Source organism: Amphibalanus amphitrite, unplaced genomic scaffold (assembly GCF_019059575.1).
Source record: "Amphibalanus amphitrite isolate SeventyFive unplaced genomic scaffold, NRLGWU_Aamphi_draft 001678F_arrow, whole genome shotgun sequence".
NCBI lineage: Eukaryota > Metazoa > Arthropoda > Thecostraca > Balanomorpha > Balanidae > Amphibalanus > Amphibalanus amphitrite.
The window spans coordinates 95,403-113,333 of record NW_024883171.1 but is presented as its reverse complement, the minus strand read 5'-3'; the positions used below and the strand labels follow the sequence as shown (position 1 = coordinate 113,333).

At 50.7% G+C, this 17,931-nt stretch overlaps 3 protein-coding genes across 9 annotated transcripts in view; 1 reads left to right on the top strand and 2 right to left on the bottom strand.

Moving 5' to 3' along the window:
* The window catches only part of LOC122374585 (FAS-associated factor 1-like), a 29,484-nt gene extending 11,834 nt beyond the window's left edge, over window positions 1-17,650 (bottom strand). Inside the window, exons 1-5 of one of the 7 annotated variants that reach the window (XM_043353413.1) lie at window positions 17,589-17,650; window positions 11,894-11,986; window positions 10,703-10,771; window positions 10,007-10,232; window positions 9,446-9,653 (exon numbers count right to left, since the gene is read on the bottom strand). In XM_043353413.1, the coding sequence (XP_043209348.1) occupies window positions 9,446-9,653; window positions 10,007-10,232; window positions 10,703-10,771; window positions 11,894-11,932 (542 nt within the window). In that variant the 5' untranslated portion in view covers window positions 11,933-11,986; window positions 17,589-17,650. Of the gene's footprint in view, window positions 1-9,445; window positions 9,654-10,006; window positions 10,233-10,702; window positions 10,772-11,893; window positions 11,987-14,407; window positions 14,557-17,260 lie in introns of those variants that run through there. The other 6 variants (XM_043353409.1, XM_043353410.1, XM_043353411.1 and 3 more) reach the window with 6 other exon arrangements.
* On the top strand, window positions 480-8,962 carry LOC122374587. Its single transcript, XM_043353414.1, has 3 exons — window positions 480-776; window positions 7,840-8,097; window positions 8,531-8,962. Exons 1-3 carry the CDS (start codon window positions 738-740, stop codon window positions 8,747-8,749), a joined length of 516 nt encoding a protein of 171 aa, XP_043209349.1. The 5' UTR covers window positions 480-737; the 3' UTR covers window positions 8,750-8,962.
* LOC122374584 (spondin-1-like) lies at window positions 2,831-6,289 on the bottom strand. The gene has a single exon (XM_043353406.1). The coding sequence runs from the start codon at window positions 6,261-6,263 to the stop codon at window positions 3,756-3,758; it is 2,508 nt and encodes an 835-aa protein (XP_043209341.1). The 5' UTR covers window positions 6,264-6,289; the 3' UTR covers window positions 2,831-3,755.
* Window positions 17,651-17,931: the final 281 nt, after the last annotated feature.

The window sequence follows — 17,931 nt, the reverse complement described above, 5'->3', positions numbered from 1 at the left end:
CTGACAGAACAGAATGCATATTAGCGACAGACGTGGTGATGGCTAGGCGCAAACTGCTTAAAATGCTAAATGCTAACTGCCATGCTATTGCGCAGTGTGTCTCTCATTGCGTGTTTCACCTAGCATCAGGTACTAGCACTCGGCGAAGAACGTGAAGTTCGCTTTAGCAAAGTCAGTTATGAAATCAAAAGTGAAATCAAACGCAGAAGCACCGATCCCCTGATCTGTATGCATGCGAATCGCTACCAAACCGTTGTCAACTCACGGACTATGCTTTGATAAAAAGGTGCGCATTAGGCACGCAAATACACGCACTGTCCCTTTCTAAGGTAACGACGATGGCATGTTAACTCAGGTGGGGATGGGCAGTGGCTCAGGTGGGGATGGCAGTGGCTCAGGTGGGGATGGGCGGGGGAGGTTGATCGGCCCTGGGGGCAGGGAGAAAGGCGGAGCGGCGGACTGACCGGCGGCGCCTCACTTCGGTCAGTGGTCCTCAGTGGAGGCTAGCGATCGGACACACAGGAAGACACTAATTCTAGTCAGTCAGTAGTCGGCAGTCATTCCGTAAAGCCGTCAGTCTTGGACCCAACTAGTCATAAAACTGTCGTTGGTTTACCACCGGCCCTATCGACGGCGTTGGTTTTGCCATAGTTGTGCAGATAGTCGACCAGTGCCCACCGCCCCACCCGTTCACCAGCTGCTCTGCTCTGCCGAAGGATCCCTCCAAGGCGACTGGGATGACAGCGTTGCATTGTCTGCTGCTCTGCTTCCCGATGGTGAGTAGCGATTATCTACAGCTAGGGTTGATGACTTCAGTGAACATTGCAGCTCGGTTTAATTTCGTCCTCGTAGAGTTGTTTCAGCGTGTCAGCGAATTGTCAATGCCATAATTTACGACGAAACAATTTTTATATTTTGTTATCTGTCCGTAGCTACACACTTCAATTGCCAGTCACACGTCTCAATATGCTTCAATATGATCTCAAAACAAGGCATCTGCCAGTGAATGAGTTTCTGCTCTTTGCTCGTAGCATCAATGCTCCTGTCGGACGGACCTCATAGCCATCACCTGTCGATGACGACACGCTCCGTCCAATAACGCCGGCGGCGGTACAGCCATAGATAATATCAGCGACGCCAATATAGTGTCAGAGGCACTCTCTCACAGCATTAGAGAACGCCAGGATTATGGAAATTAAGGCGCTGTATGGCATCATATTGCACAGAAACGGCGCAAAATGTTATTATTGGGAGTAGGTGGTGCTACTCCACTCTTCTTACGTTATTAGAATTGGAGAGTGATTAGATTATGCAGGTCAAGTGAAATTGAAAGTTGCAGTACTCCAACAGGATTTGAGATGAAGATGAGGCAGCCGGGATATAGGCTGGTCATTGATCTACTGAGGCTTTACATCTCTAAACCCGGAAACAGATCTGTAAAAGCATAAATATGGACCGGTGAAAACGCCCAATAGCTTCAATACGACACACATTGTCAATGTGCATTGTGCATTGCAACATGCACCGACGATATTCCAATTTCAAAAACTGATTTATGGTGATTCACTGATCGATCATCATTCATCAGTAATACCACGGTTTAGGCCGGACAATGGTTAGGCTAGCCAGATTACCAGACGACTCAACCTAACCAAATACATAGTTAGGTTGGGAAGGACAGTCTCAGCTCGAACAATATTGGACAGCGCCGGAGAGGGCGGCGTTGCAGAGTCAAAAAGTCCCGGACAGGGCCTGATATAGCAATGAGATGGTGCCGGACAGTCGTACAGACAGTATCGGACAGCGCCGGACAGGGCCGGACCGTGCGCGGCATCCGGCGTCCACCCGCGTCAGCCGAGCACGTCCTGTTGACGCGCCTGCGGCGCAATCTATTAGCCGATGACCAATGGTCCGGAGGCGCATCGGAAAACAAACAGAGCGGCGCCGCAATCCCTCGAGGAGGGGCATGGGAGCGGGAGGATCCGGCGGACGGCCAGTCCGGGGAGAGAAGATAGCTGGAGCGCGGCCAGCCATCTGACGCTGTGGGTGGGTTTGCAAGGAAAACCCCGACCGAAAGGTGAGCAGATAGTGTGAGGCCGGTAAGTAGTCGGTGAGCTATCAGTGAGCTGTCAGTGAGCGGCCTGTGAGCGTTCGGTAAAGAGGCCGGTGAGCGGTCAGTTAGCGGTCAGCGAGCGCTCTCTGAGAGGCCAGTGAAGAGTATTATAACTAAGAAACACTCTGGGCACAGACAGCCACCACTTTCTCCGGGCCTGTAAGCCTTCATTTCCGGCAGCCGCCGTACTCTACCCCGAGGGCAACCCCTGGAGAGCGCTCGAGTGCAGCGCACGCCAATCTCCGTCCCGTGTACGGTGCACAGAATATAGTGCACCGTGCACGCTGACAGGCCGCCACGACCGTGAGTGATGGGGCCCGCTGGTCAACGGGCCAGTGAAACCGCGCAGCGGACCGGAATCGCTATCGAGGATCACTCATGTCTGATTTGATCCAAGCATGGATGGCTGATAACTATCTGCCGCCTGACCGGATGGAAGGGAGGCAGCCCGCATCATCATTGATAGCGAGGAGGGAAAGAGGGGACGAGGAGGAGGAGTGGGAAAGACAGAGGGAAAGAGGAAGGGAGCGGGGTGAGCCGGTAACCGAGCAGCTCGAGCACACATGGGGAGACGTTTACTCAGCGAGTCAATCGCTTTTGGTCCGCCGCAGTCGCCGCCAGCGAGAACCCTATACCCATCGCCGTGTCAACATCAATATTGATCGGGCATATATGAGTTATGAGGATAAATGGGATAATCCAGAAAGTCAAATGCAATTTATTCAAAAGCTTTCGACCATTTATTGGATGAGATTCACACATCTGATCACAATAAACTGACTTGAGAGAAAAGAAATGGAAACTAGCGTCTCCACTTAGAATGATAAAACATTCCTCAAGTACGGTCAGTATTTTCATCCACCTGGCAGATCTAGAAATCCACAGGGGAAGCCGACGGAGCTTTATCCAACAAACAGCTCCAAATACTGACGGTCTACCCTCGAGGGGCTATAATTTATAACCAACAGAACACCTCCGCACTGGGGGTCGTGCAGCTCGACCTAACTGCAGAGCAGCCCAACCTGGGCTGCGCGATGCCGAGGGGCACAGCTGCCCAGCCGCTAACAGCAATATTACGTAACACTACTCGACTAGAACAGTGACGAGCTCCAGAACCGCACGTACCGAGCACCAGAAGCGTCCGTGACAAGTACAACTCTATGCTACACCAGCGACCCATAGTCTGGTGCAGCGAGCGAGTCGACCTCGATCAAATAAACAACGGCGACCCAGCCAGAAAACGGCAGGGATGTCATAAACCTACTGCCGTGGGCCACTCCGTCACAATCTCTGACAATGTCGCGTGCTTCCTCCTTCTCGGTAAGCGGTGATCTCAGCTCTCGCCTCTCATCTCACCAGACATGTATCAATGGGAACACTTAACCAGAGCGCCATTGCGCACCGCACGTCACTGACCAATGAAAGCAAACACCGTCCGATAAACTTCTCGACTGAGACATCCCAGCCGCTCGAGGGCATTCGTTGTCCCCTCCAGCCACGGGTCCAAGTCACCGCCAACCACTTAGGGTCACTGCAGGGGTAACCACTAACAAAGCCCTCAGCCGGGATGACCGACCTTCGGCAGGGAACCGGTCCCTCAGCACGGATGGCCACTATCCTCAGCAGGGTTGCTAGAACCCCCTCAGCAGGGCGGCAGGTGGCGGCAGTGCCTGTGTCGCTCCAGCCGGCGCCGGCCGCAGCCCGCTGAGCCGGCTCGCCCCGGGTAGCGCGGCCGGCGCCGACGCACTTGAGTACCTCTGCCACACGAGGCCGAGCACGGACTCCAGGCGCCCCACGGCTCCACGGCACAGTGGTGCGAGTGGCTGCGTACACCGCGATCCAGCAGAGGGTTGATAACTTGTGACGAGCTGAACAACTCCGAGTGGCGACTCAGCTCCGAGTCGAAGCCACCGTTTGGCGTATACTGCGGCATACCGTACATGCTTGAGTCGCTACCGCCGGCCGGACCCATGTACGAGGTACCCAGCTCACTACCGTAGGAGCGCGAGCGGCCCGACAGGCCCGACAGGCTCTCGCAGGTCTCCTCGCACTCCTTGGCGGTCTCAAAGTTGTTCCGGTTGCCCCGGCAGCCGCCGTAGAGGAAGCGCACGCAGTGGCCGTCCTGTTCCGAGTAGTACCAGCGCTCCAGGTTCAGGCGGCAGCTGCCCACGTCCAGCGGCTCCTTGCACACGGCGATCGCCTCGCTGCGCGCCAGGCGGCAGTCGCTGCGCGGCGGCAGACAGGTCACCGTATCCCGCCGCTTGACGCCCGCGCAGCGATCCGGAGAGTCGGGCTCGCGCATGAACGTTCGCACGCGCACCCGCTCGCCGGGCCCGCCGCAGGAGACCGAGCAGGGCGACCACTCGCTCCAGGGGACCACCTCGCAGCCGGGCGGAATCTCCTCGTAGGTCAGGCACGGCGGGTTCTGGTCACTGCAGTCCTGGATCTCGGTGGTCTCTTCCGAGCACCGCTTGCGACCGAGGTGTGACTTGAAGTTACGCGTGCGTCGGCGGATGCCCGGGCCGCACGTGGTCGAGCACGGGCCCCACTGGGACCACTCGTCCAGCGCGCAGACATCCTGACCTGCCATACCGGACATCGGGACGCCGTAGCCGGTGTCGAGCCCGTCTGATCCGGAGCCGAGCCACCGGTTCGCGCTACTGCTGGTGCCCCCACCGGCGCCGACACCGCCGCCAAAGTCGAACGCTCCGTACGTGTCGCATGGAATGCTGGCCGAGCACACGCTCGTCTCCTCCAGCGCTACCTGGCAGTAGAACATGGTGGCGTGTGTCCGGTTGCGGTAGTGGCGGCGGCGCGTCCTGCGGCCCTGCCCGCAGGTGGCTGAGCAGGCCGACCAGTCGCTCCAAGTGGTGGTGGCGCAGTCAGAGAGGCTGGCGGCGGCCGGGCCCGCGTGGCCGGTGCCGCAGTCTCGCTCGTACACCCGCTGGCGCTTGAGCACGAGCCGCGCCAGCGGCGGTATCTCACCACCAGTCGGATCGTAGAACGGCGAGTTGGCCGGCCACTTGCTGGTGATGCGCTGGATCTTCTGTTTGGGGTTGGTCGGCGGGTAGGAGCCCAGGTAGGAGTCGCCGTTCTTGGTGCCGGCGTCCCAGGGTCGCAGGTTGAGCACCTGGCGCTCTGCCCAGCTGCAGTTGCGCAGACAGAGCTCCATGGCAGACACACCGACCAGCCAGTCGGGCGACGGCTTCAGGCGCGACATCAGCGACGCCTGGTGGTGACGCCGGTCCACGCGGAACACGGCGAACGTACGACCCTGCAGGTTCGGGTACTCGAGACCGCGCGCCTTGATGATGGTGCGGATGTCGCCGCTGTGCTCCTTCAGCTCGTTCTCCAGCTTCTTGGTGTCTCCCCACTCGGCCACCTGACGAACTCCCTCCGTGGCCACGCCGCCGTACTCCCAGAACCGGAACCCGGCCGAGTGTGAGGCTCCGATGATGTCGCTGAATGCGGCGGCGGTCCGGTCGATGGGGAAGTCGCGCGGGTGTGTGTTGCGCGACCACAGGCCCTCGAAGGTGACTTCGTACTTGGCCTCATCGCAGGCGCAGCACGTGTCCAGCGGCGTCGGCTGCTCGTCCTCGTTCTCGTGCACGTGCTCGCAGAGCTCGTAGCTCAGGGGACCGTCGTCGCTGAACCACACTCCGCGACCCTCGATTACAGTGGCGCGGAACATCACACACCCGGAGCCGGGCGGCGGCGCCACCCAGATCAGCGACACGTGCGACTTGGGCGAGTCGGACGTATGAGTCACCGTGTTGGTGCCGCACTCGTCCGAGAAGCCCACAGCTGAGCTGGACGGTCGGAAATGGCCCACCTGCTGAATGATGCCGTACTCTACCGGCACCGACGGCTCCACCGTCAGGAAGAACCCCTTGAACTTGCGCACAAACTTGTTCTGGATGTTGACCAGTTTCACCTCATATCTCTTACCGGGCTCGTACTTGGTGTGATTTCCGCGCACCTCGACTCGATACCCGCCACTACCGGGTGTCTTGACCGGCGGCGGGCCGTACGGACTCTCCGGCTCCCTACGACAGCGCTGCGCGGTGGCCAGGGGGAGGTCCACCAGGGCCGGCACCGCCAGCACCAGTAGCACACACAGCGAGCCGGTGGGACACCGCGGCAGCGGCATCGTGGCGACGCGCGGCCGGCCGACGACTGACTGCTGGTCAGCCGACCGACGCATGGGGCGGCGGCGGCGGCGGCGGCGCAGAGGAGCTCTCGGGTAAACACACACACACTGAGCGGCCGGTCCGGGAGGGCACGCCGCACTCCGAACAGATGGACGGACGGGCGTACTCGGCGGCCTCGGATCAGCGAGGGTCCGCCAGAAACGGAGTACGCCCAGAGATATGTCAGACGAATAACGAAAAACTGAGATTACCTGAGCTCGCCTTCTACGACAGCTGGACAAAAACATATTTCAATTTGTTGGGATAAACTAATAGATGCGTGTTAGACTGTCCCGAGAGAAACCTGCTAATCCTAATGTAATTGAGTAGCGTCGCTATCCACTAGAGATGTCAATCGCATACCAGCTTTTTGGTATACCGATACCAAACCGATACCGACTTGGTATTTGGTATTTTAATCCTAATGTCTTTGGTATTTTGTTGGTATCATGGGTCCTGACTAATGTATAAGGGGTTGTAAATTCGGTAAAAAGTTGGCATGTCTATCATATTTCCAAGTTGGTTCGGTTTCGGTATTTTCCTACGTTGGTTGGTATTTGGCTTGGTATCGGCATTATTTTCTGTGACTGGCTTCACTACTATCCAAGTTCACGCGATCCCTCCACGCGATCCCTCTAAATCGGCCCGGAAGCCGTTCATCGTGAAATATGTATGCATAGTGCGCACACTAGGACAATTTTTACAGGTTCGTACCCGTACGACGGATCCACTGGGCTGCAAAGGACCTTTGATTGCCGCAACAGCCCTTCGTCTTTGTTGGTAACCTAACCACCGCCAGAATTAGACGTCAGAACAATACCCCTACGCTGATATCCCTCATCAACAAATTACTATCGACAACGCAGACCATCCGAGCCTTGCCCATTGTGACACCACTACCGCTCCACCTCATAACAAACACAGGGCCTAGTACGGGAGGAAACGCCAGAAAAGGAGTCGACAATGGAACCCGAGGTCCATGGGCAAGTTAAAAGCTAACATAGTCCAAGAAATTCAGTTCCGATTGTCGATTTTAATTGTTGACTTACCAGTAAAGCCATGCTTAGCAAAACTTGTTATTAGTTTCCCTGTCGTTTTTTTCTGTTTTACTATAGACATTCATGGTTTCAACAACAAGCTCCGAGTTTTCACTCTATATGCTTCACATCTGATATACAAAATGAAATACGTGAAAGTTACCGATTGATCCGACGCGGAGTTTCTCAGTTTGTCGAGGAGGCTGAGCTACCATCTCCGGTCACTGGGTCATCCCTCCCCATGCCTCCTCCCTCCATTTGCCACGCACTCGTCACCCACTGGCCGACTTAGAGCGGGGCACCCTCCTCTCCTCTCCACACCACCAGATCCAAGGCCGGTGTGCCCCGCACATATAAACAGAACACATAACACGTACGCTGTCCACCGTCCGCCTGGCCGCAGTCGCTACAATCGGGGGCGCCTGCTGTCAACTCGCTTGCTGTCAATCCAGTTCTCAGTCCGCTGCCTGCACTCCCTGACCCTGCCGTCTCTTCACAGCTATTCGTCAGCGTCGCTGGCACGCTCGACTTCTCGCAGCCGTTTCTGTCCAACCCGCACGTGCAGAGGTACCGCCGCCAGCAGTTGTGGCCGCAGAGTCCGCGCAACCTGTACCACCTGCGTCAGCTGTACCAGGACGCCGAGACGCGCTGTACGCTGCGACTGTGGCGCCTCAGCCGGCGCGGCGAGCTGGACTGTGAGAAGGATGAAGATTGTACGAAGGAGTATGGTAGCGACGTCTACTGCCGCGAACTGCAGGTGACTATACGGCGGGCGTGGTGGTGGGGAGAGGCCCGGGGGTCTCACTTAAATTACATTGATTCTTTGACTGGGAGAAAGGGAGGAGAGCTAAGGGGGACTGCTATGTGAACGGTGGCGTGGGGAATGTCTGAGGTTTCAAGTCATGGCATAAGAGGTGGTGACCCATATAATGATACCCTGACCACCGTACATGAATTGTAAGAAGTTAAGTCAAGAAGCGAAACGTCTCGCTCAACGTTGATGTGCATTTGTAGCAGACGTGGCTGGAATATTTGAGCTCTCGCCCAATTACACTTGCTAGCTTCTCATATCACGTCACCCATAACCTGGTGGCGGCCCTAAGCCACGTCATTATCCGTCCAGTTCTGTCATCATCGTATCCCATCCCATCTTGATCTGCTAACCGACTCACATCACCTCTCTTCGCCAGGTGTGCAAGCTCACCAAGGGGAACGTCTGCTGGTTGAAGCAGCCGGACGGTATCGAATGCAGCGGCGACTCAGCCTGTCTGTCGGGCCACTGTGACTCAGACCTGGGCATCTGTACACACCGTCCGTACCACGTCTCGGAAGGGGATACCACACCCGGCGGCACGGAATACACGACAGATGCTGCTGGCTACGGCGGCGGCGGTCGGTACTACACGTAACAGAGCTGGGCGGTAGATGGCAGAAGTGACTGGTCCCATGTACTGTGGTCGATTAATCGATGATTCATCATAATATGTATAATCCATATCATAGCGTCGTTGAGTCACCCTGTTGATTTCTTGGTACCTTGTCAATCGTTGCACCAGAAATGTCCTGTTAATAATTGTGATGCTTGCTTTTTTAATACATATACAAGACCAAAATAAAACTAATCCTGCGTCTAGGAACACAGAAGAAAAGGCTAATAAGTACACATGAGCATTGCATAACTCCAGCATGCGATAACACATGACCGAATGCAGACACAATGAGGGCCTGACCAGTGACTAGGCCGTTTTTACGAGAGAAAAGAGCGGGTTGTTGGCTACCTCTCTATCCGTTGGCTCATATGTTTATCTCTGTCAGTAGTATCAGCACAAGACCTACGTTACTTCCGACGTGGAACGTGGTCCAGCGGCGGTCATGTCTCTGTCCGTGTGTCCGTCTCTGTGTCAGTCCGTATCAGTGGGCGATCCAGACGTGGACGGGCCGGCCATCCGGCCGTGTCTCTGTCTTTCTGCGCCTGTCTACCACTTAGTCAGTGTCTCTGTGTCTGTCTTTCCCTATCTGTATCAGTAGATGACTCACCTCAGTCCTGATGTAGACGGGCCAGGTCGGCCGGCCGTATCTCTCTGTGCCAGTGCTGCGGGACTCACCTCAGTCCTGATGTGGACGGGCCGGGTCGGCCGGCCGCGTCGCTCTCAGTGCCGCCCCCGATGGTCCCCTGCTGCAGTGTGAGGACCTGGCCGGCCGGCAGAGCGGCCAGCTGCACCGTGCCGTCACTCAGCGGCTGGCCATCCAGCCGCAGGTCCTGCTGGCACGGCGGCATGTCCGTCTGCGCCTGCAGCACGATCTTCAGCGTGGCTGCCGGGCAGGGAGCACAGCGGTCAGATGACGAGAGGGGTATCACGTGGAGGAGAGGGTCTACATAGCGGACACAGGGTCAAGTAGATAGCTCTACACACTCGGTACTGTAGGGACTAGTAGGTGTCAATACACATGTAGGGACTAGTAGGTGTCAATACACATGGCATTTAAGCTACCCTGATAACTAAAAGGCGTAATGATTAAAACAAAATGGTTGCATATAATTGTTTTAACTAACTTTGTAACTTAACTAACTTTGTTTTCGTTCGGAATGCGCCGTTCGGAATCGTGCAAACAGGGCACGCCATTCATTTCGACTAGTCCCGAGCCGCGCCCCTGCGTCCACTCACAGACGGTCTCCGAGGAGGGCAGTGTGATCTCCAGCATACGGCCATAGTACATAATTCTCAGCGGGGTCACCGGCTGCTCGGCCAGCGGGTCGCTAGGGTCGTCCCCGAACGCCACCGAGACGCCCACACTGACATCTGGCGGCTGGTTCAGCTCCTGAATCTGCACGCCGTCGCCGACAGGTGGCACCACCTGCGAGTCCTGCGGTATCACTCGGTTCACAGCCTCCTGCGAAGAGAGAGGAAAAGAGGGAGAAAGTTCATGGTAGGCATCAGCGAGAGGAGAGGGAAAAATAATGACGATGGTGAGCAAGACAGTCAAACATGGACAGAATATTTACAAGCACCACCCATTCTAACCTTTTGAAGTCAGTAGCGGCAATAATATGAAGCTGCATGGCAATAATAGGAAGCCCCATCAATTCAACATGCTAATGAGTGGAAAATTAATTCTACCAAATCAATAATCTCTCCGCCATGAGTAATTTCTAGACTAAACTGTCATGCGTCTCTTGAGATAGTTTTATTCAGCTCTCTGTAAAGCCATCCCGAGGAGTACGACCGAGTGAGGCTGGCACGTAAACCGGCCACTAAATCAGTCCTCCTATAATCTGCAGCCAGTCAGGTGAGGTTGGCTCTCAGAGTGCCCATGCCCGACGCCACCCTGGCTGTATCCCTACTCAGTGTGACGCCACTTACCACCAGGTTCCAGCCGGTCTGCTCCAAGTGGGCGAGCGCCTCGCCCACGTCATCGATACCAGTACAGGCCTGTGAAGTCACAAATTAAATGTCACCATTTGACACGCAGGTGTAATAGTGATGCAGGCAGCTATTGATACTGTCACATTGTGTTAAAGTGATTTGCGGCTGAAGGAATACCTACAGACATTTTGACACATTGTCTTATTTTGCGATGTAACCGTGTCAGTAGCTACTTGCTGATGATAAGGCTGAGGTCGCACTGTTTAGCCTTCAGTTTGCTATATTCTGCATGAAAGATGTGTGTGATCACTGATCTACAGTCCGTTCCATTTCAATTTTATAGCGCCCAACACCCCCGTCGCTTTACATCACGAGTCACCCGCGCTTCGCAGCGCATTTTATCGCATAGTTTCGCACAATGACCGGTTGCCATCCGAGGACACCCATCCCCCAACTCGACCCCCATTTCCTACCATGAATCTTGCATCGCCCCCGCTAAGTACCTAGTTTCCCGCACTATCGCGAGGGGACGCGGAAACGGCTACGATAAAGTACCGGAGAGAGGCACGCCAGCAGCGAGTGTAACCTCTGAACTCACGGCAGGGGGCCAAGAGGCCCACCGGTTGTGTAACAGTCTAGCAAATTAACTCATTTCGAAAGGGACTGATGGGAGAGTCTGAGAAACGAGGACAAACTTTCTTTTCACAAACTATCTCGATATCTACTTACTCCTCGGAAGACAAAGAATGGAACATGTTAATCGTCAGATTATCTTTGACATGAACATATAGAAATAGTCAATTTTAAATATTTCCGGAAATCATTATTAGTCGATTTTAAATATTTCCGGAGCTCATCATTGGCGATTCCCATAGCGCTGTGATGAAAATAATTACGAAACCATGCCTCGGAAAATTGGCACTCCACCCAGCAGCTCGACTGATTGGTGTAGCAGCTGATGAGTTATGTTCCTAAAGACATCCCATATTGATTCGAATCCTGACAGGCAAATATGTGTATCAAATGTAGGAACTGCAATGAGCAGAGTTTAACTGAAATTTAATTTCTTTGATTTCACTCGTCATATTGTTCAATGTTCACGAGCATCAAAAGGGGCCCCATGCTCACTAGATGCACTACAAGTCAAATATAGCATGGTGGATCCGAATTGCTGTCGGTAGAACTTACCTGAAAATTGGCCAGTAGTTCTTCCCTGTTGCAGTCCATGGTAGCTATCAAAGGCTGCAAAGCACAACACTGCAATCAATTGGGAGCTGAAAACTGACACAAGTTTCAGTGATCGTCAGTCCTCTTGTTTGCCACATATGTCCAAACATATAGCGTAAGCCGCCGGCGTGCGCCCTCGCTAGATACGACGGTATCGTATTTCGTTACCCACTCGGGCTTTATCTACCACTGCGCACCCTATACAGATAAGGTAAATTGGTACAGAAAGTCAGATAGTTTAAACAAAAGTTTCATCAACATGACTGAAGGTCTGCATGGTGGTGGATAAAAATAATGTAAGGATATAGGTGTACAAAAATAAACTATAAAAACAAAGATAGAAGGGAACAAAAAGATTCCTATTTGTATTACCAGTAGCCCAGTAGTCACGAGATATCAATAACTTTTTGTGTTGGAAATCTAGCATACAATTACATGCATGTAATGTTTCAATCAATATTGATGGCACTATACTCTGTTCCGTTTCAAGTTTGCAGCCAAAGTGCCCTGCTGAAAACAGTGTGTGATTTCTGTGTATACAGCTGTTACATTTTAAGACGCAAATTCTTGAGCGGAGGAGCGATCTGCCGAAGAAACTCCAACTGCAAGCTTGATATGGAACAGACTATAGCAATCCAACTGATATCTTGGCCTTAGCTGCTGTAAAGGTAGTATTTTGTGTACTTTCAAACTTTCTATTATATGTAGTCTTCAGTGGATTGTAGTGTGTGCACTGTACAATGCAAACTGCATGCCAGATTTGCACAATGTTTGCTAATTCAACTCATGGTTACCTGTGCTAGCAATAAGTAGGTACTGGGAAATTATAACACTAATTTAGAATATATTTGCTAGGCTCAGATGTATCTCCCACACCACAGGCACAGACTACTCTTTACCAATGATATGACAGTATGACATATGATCCACGATAGTAGTCTAAGACTGCATACCTAGGTCAGCTTTCAAACAATAATATTGGGTTAGGTAGCTGCTTGAGGCTACCCAGAGCATTGAGTTGCATAAATGAATTATTTGTGGAATCATTATGATGGATACAGGAAAAAGATGCAATAAAAAGAATCACAATTTGTAAAGCAGGAGCCTGTCATCAGCCTTAGTCCATCAGGTTGACTTGTTGAAATGAAATTATAGCAATAAGAAATCCATCTAAATGAGCATTGTGTAATTGCTGTTTTTACGGCCACAGTGATGGAAAAGTATATTTTGTGTTGATGCTAACTTGTTCAGGATTGAGGAAGACAAATAAGAACTGAATAAATATATAAGTAAACTCTTAAGGTTAGCTAGCCTGCAGGCCCCAGCTATCTGTCAATTACTCATGTCCTAGAGCTATCTGTCCCACCCACAGCTATCTGTCAATTACTAACGTCCTGCAGCTATCTGTCTGCTGTCAACTGCTCATGTCCTGCAGCTATCTGTCAATTACTCATGTCCTGTAGCCATCTTTAATTACTCATATCCTGCAGCCATCTGTCAAAAGCTGCTCATGTCCTGCAGCCATCTGTCAATTACTCATTTCCCAGGCACTTGGCAACTAGGATATAATTAAGTGTGAGACCAGGATTTCTTTAGAAAAATGTAAGGTACTCATTATTTGAATCAATGCATCTAGACAGATAAGCTAAATAGCACTTAATTCATATTGTAAGATGAAAGGCAGGTGGGCTACACATTGTTACCTACATCACTTCTTCTCTCTGTGTCACTAACATCTAATCAACAACATTGATATCAAGCACAGATCTTTAAGTAAAAAAAAAAAAACATGCAAAAAGTATGAAAAATACAAAAGTACATCACAAACACATGGAAAAAGAATCACTTTACAGGTGCAGACCAGGGCTTTTAAGGGGACTGGGGCTACCTCCAGCCATTTATTAACACAAAAAAAAACTCTTCTCCCTGTGCTCAACTTCCAGCAAGAAAAACCTTGAAATGTTAACAAGGCTATGAGAAACAAATCTACGTGAGCACAGGAGAAACATTACCGTGGCCCTGATTTGTGGTGCTAGCCACAACTGGCGTGTTTCCGTTTCGCCAGCTTAAGTCATAAGTTGTGGTCATGTAGGTATATGTCATGTGACTTGGGCCCAACCACAACTTTTCATTAGCTTTACAACAGCAGCAACACGACTGAACTGATGATGTCGCTCAATGAAGATGAAGGTGCCCAAATTTACCTCAAATATCACTGGAAATCAAAATTGTCAACCACCCTAGCAGTACCAGTGGCCAGCAGTGTGCAGTGAAACAGGGCCCTTGAGCCCCTTTAAATAAAATAAATTGGATGGTGCTAGTTCCAATAATTGTCACTTTTAAAAAGAAGTGATTTCCATATAAATTAATAAAAGTATAAGTTTCAATTGTAATTTAGGTGGGATGGCACCTACCGGTAAATATTTACTTTAGGTCCGCAATATTATTTTAACAAGAAAAAATGCACATTCTTACACTATTTGATGTCCTGAATTCAGATATGATGCTTAAATGCATCAAAAATGTAAAATAAGATACTAAAACCCCAGCACATTACACCGCACTGCTGCACAATACACACTGAAGAAAGCACGCTTCCACGACAAAAACGAAACATACAACGCTGCCCTATAAAAGAAAAAAAATGATGCGAATATTCATTAGTTTTCGACGTTATGAAAATGACGTCATAATACCAAAGCACAAGAAAAACGGTGAATAAAAAAGAGAAAATATTTAGCAAAGGTAATAGAGCATGAGAAAATGATCAGAACATAACCAAACCTTACCTAACCTGACCTACTGATGTTTGCCTACTGGGGGAAAAGGAAAAAGTGACTTGCATGAATAGATTGCAAGCAATGGTAAGTCAAATATTTTTAGGTTAAGTGGTTATGCATCAGGCTTCAGGCCTTCGGCCTGAAGCCAGATACACAACCACTTAACCTAAAAATATTTGACTTACCATTGCCTGTAATCTCTCCTAAGGCATTGCCTTCGGCACTGCACCGCTCCGCCTCGATTATTTTGACGTCACTTTCCTTACAATTTATTATCATCCGTAATTTCGCTCAACCTTGGTTGGACCATTTGTAGCGGGTGCGCCGCGCAGACACGTGCAGTTCCCGTCGGAGGTGGGGCCGTTGGTGGTGATACTGGTGATACTAGTGTACTGGTGCTTTTAAATTGGTTTCTAGAAGGAATAAGTATCAGAAATGAAATCAGGAGGTCTTAGAGTATCGTGTGAATGAATGCTTACCAAAGTAGAATGCTTACCAAAGTAGAAAGGAAAGAGGCAAAGGGAGCGGGTTGCTCATGGGATGCTGCCTCTTCTCAGTGTACGGACATGTTTATCATATCTGTTTTTGAAGGTATTGGTGTTCTTGCTCAGTACAACTTCAGATGGCAGTTGATTCCAGTGGTCCACCACTCTCGAAGTGAAGAATTGGTTCCGCCTGTGTAGCCGGTGTCTTGGCTTCTGTAGTTTGAGTGCATGTCCCCGCGTCCTCTGCATGTTCGCACCAGTCTCCATTCTCAGGAACTCCTCTCCAGCATTCACCTTGTCGAGCCCGTGCATCAGTTTGTATACCTCAATCATATCTCCCCTGATCCTTCGCTCTTCCAGTGTTGTCAGCTGGAGTTCCTTCAAACGATCCGGGTACGGAAGGTCGGCGAGTTCAGGGACAAGCTTCGTAGCCCTCCTCTGAACCCTCTCCAGCTTCATGATATCCTTTTGGAGGAACGGGGACCAGGCTTGTATGGCGTACTCCATGTGGGGGCGCACCAGGGTTTTGTAAATAGGCAGGAACATTCCCTTGTCCATGTAGGTGAATGTTTTCCTCACTCTTCCTAACATGGAGTTCGCTGCTGCTGCTGCTCTGGTCACTTGCTCTGAGGCCTTGAGGTCCGGTGTAATGACGATTCCCAGATCTTTTTCTTTTGCAGATGTATCAAGACATACACCTCCCATCATGTATGTGTATCCTGGGTTATTGGACCCAAAGTGCATTACTTTGCACTTATCCTCGTTAAAGCTCAGAAGCCACTTCTTGGTCCATAGTTGCAGTCGGTGGATATCCTCTTGGAGGTCGATCCTGTCATTGGGGCTCCTTATCCTCCTGTAGACTTTAGCATCGTCTGCGAAGAGCTTCCCAGATGACTGCAGACCCTCCAAGAGATCATCAATGTATATGAGAAAGAGCGTAGGTCCTAGTACGCTACCCTGGGGTACACCACTCAACACATCCCTCCACCTGGACTGACAACCTCGGACAGACACTCTCTGTTCACGGCCAGTCAAAAAATCAGTGATCCAGTGTATGATTGGTCCATCAATACCCATCCGTCGCACTTTGGCTACAAGATGCTGGTGTGGGACAGTGTCGAACGCCTTGCGGCAATCCAGATACAGGGTGTCCACACAGTCCCCATCATCAAGAGCGTTCTCCAGGTCGAAAAGGTACTCTAGAAGTTGAGTCAGGCAGGATCTGTTCGAGCGGAATCCATGTTGCTGATGACTGAGCAGATTATTGGACTCGAGATGATCAACCACCTTTCTCCTTATCAACTTCTCCATCACCTTACATGGGACCGACGTCAAACTTACAGGACGATAGTTAAGAGGATCTGAGCGTTTGCCTTTCTTGAAGATTGGAGTCACGTTCGCTCTCTTCCAGTCCTTCGGCAGTCGTCCAGACTCAAGGGATTTGCAGAAAATAATGAACAGTGGCCTTGCGAGACTAGTTGCACACTCCTTGAGTACAACAGGGTGGACTCCATCAGGACCAGGCGCCGATGGAGTCTTCTGCTCCTGAAGCAAGGTCACCACCTCTCCCAGGTCGATGTTGCACTGATCCAATTTGACCCCAACAACTGGCTCCAGCTCTGGTGGTTCCGTGCCATCAGGCTTCCTGAAGACCTGTTGAAATTGCTGGTTCATAACTTCACATGTTTCCTCCATTGTTGTTGTCATTTTCCCATTTTCCTTTTTCACTGCCAGCAGTTCTTCTTTGATAGACATCCTGCTTCTTGCATATGTATAGAACGCCCTGGGATCTGACTTGATTTCAGATGCAAGTCTGTGTTCGTAGTCATATTTTGCCTGTCTAACAGTTTTTGTGGTTGCATTACGCGCTTCAATGTATTTCTTCTTGAGTCTCTTTGACTTCCTGTTCCTCCTGTGCCTGATCCAAGCTTCCTCTTTGCGTCACACCTGATCTAGCACTTGTTTATTGGCCCACTTCTTATGTCGATTCCTTGTCTTGTCTTTGACTTTTATTTACCCCTCTGTTTTGCAGACCTAAAGTAAATAAATACCCACCTACCTACCTTGGTAATGAAGTTTAAATTTAATTTAAGTTGGACTTGTATGGAGATTATTAAAATGTGGATTATTCCATCCAATTCTCCAAGGATGAGTTGCACTAAGGTAAAAATCAACTTCGTTTTAAATCTTCGATAAAATCGGCACTAGTTGTAACTTGCTTGAACAAGGACAGTCTCAATGTTCCCAGTCTGAGTCACCATAAGGATATGAACAGTATGAGAAGCTACATGAGAGCAAGAAGAGCTATTATCAGCAAACGTGCTTTATTTTCTGACAAAGGCCGAGCCGTGACCAAACAAAGGATTATGGCCAACTATCCCCATTGCCCACCTCCTCCTCAACACTGCACGCGCACTGCAAAACATTTCCTAAACGCGCCGCATTAATCACGTAAGCAAAGGAGCAAAGTAACGCATGTGAAAATTTGTGCTACCAAATCACTTCACGGAGAGGGATTTTTAAAGACAGTATGCTTATTTCATAAAGAAAATGTCACTTATCATGCAACAGGTATAAAATGTGGCATAAAATAATATTTGATACATGATATTTTTGTAAAAATGAGCAACCCACCTTTTTTTATTTTTAGGTGTTGAATAATATTTCTCTGAGTAGTAAAGAATCTTGGTATTTCTGATATGGTAGCTCAGAACTTGAACTGCAGTGATTTAAT

Bases quoted from the DNA above. Each gene is read 5' to 3' on its own strand.
- LOC122374587 (XM_043353414.1), top strand. From the start codon at position 738: ATGACAGCGTTGCATTGTCTGCTGCTCTGCTTCCCGATG. The intron at 777-7,839 runs GTGAGTAGCGAT...GTCTCTTCACAG, and splicing joins TGCTGCTCTGCTTCCCGATG to CTATTCGTCAGCGTCGCTGG. The intron at 8,098-8,530 runs GTGACTATACGG...TCTCTTCGCCAG, and splicing joins TCTACTGCCGCGAACTGCAG to GTGTGCAAGCTCACCAAGGG.
- LOC122374584 (XM_043353406.1), bottom strand. From the start codon at position 6,263: ATGCCGCTGCCGCGGTGTCCCACCGGCTCGCTGTGTGTGCTACTGGTG.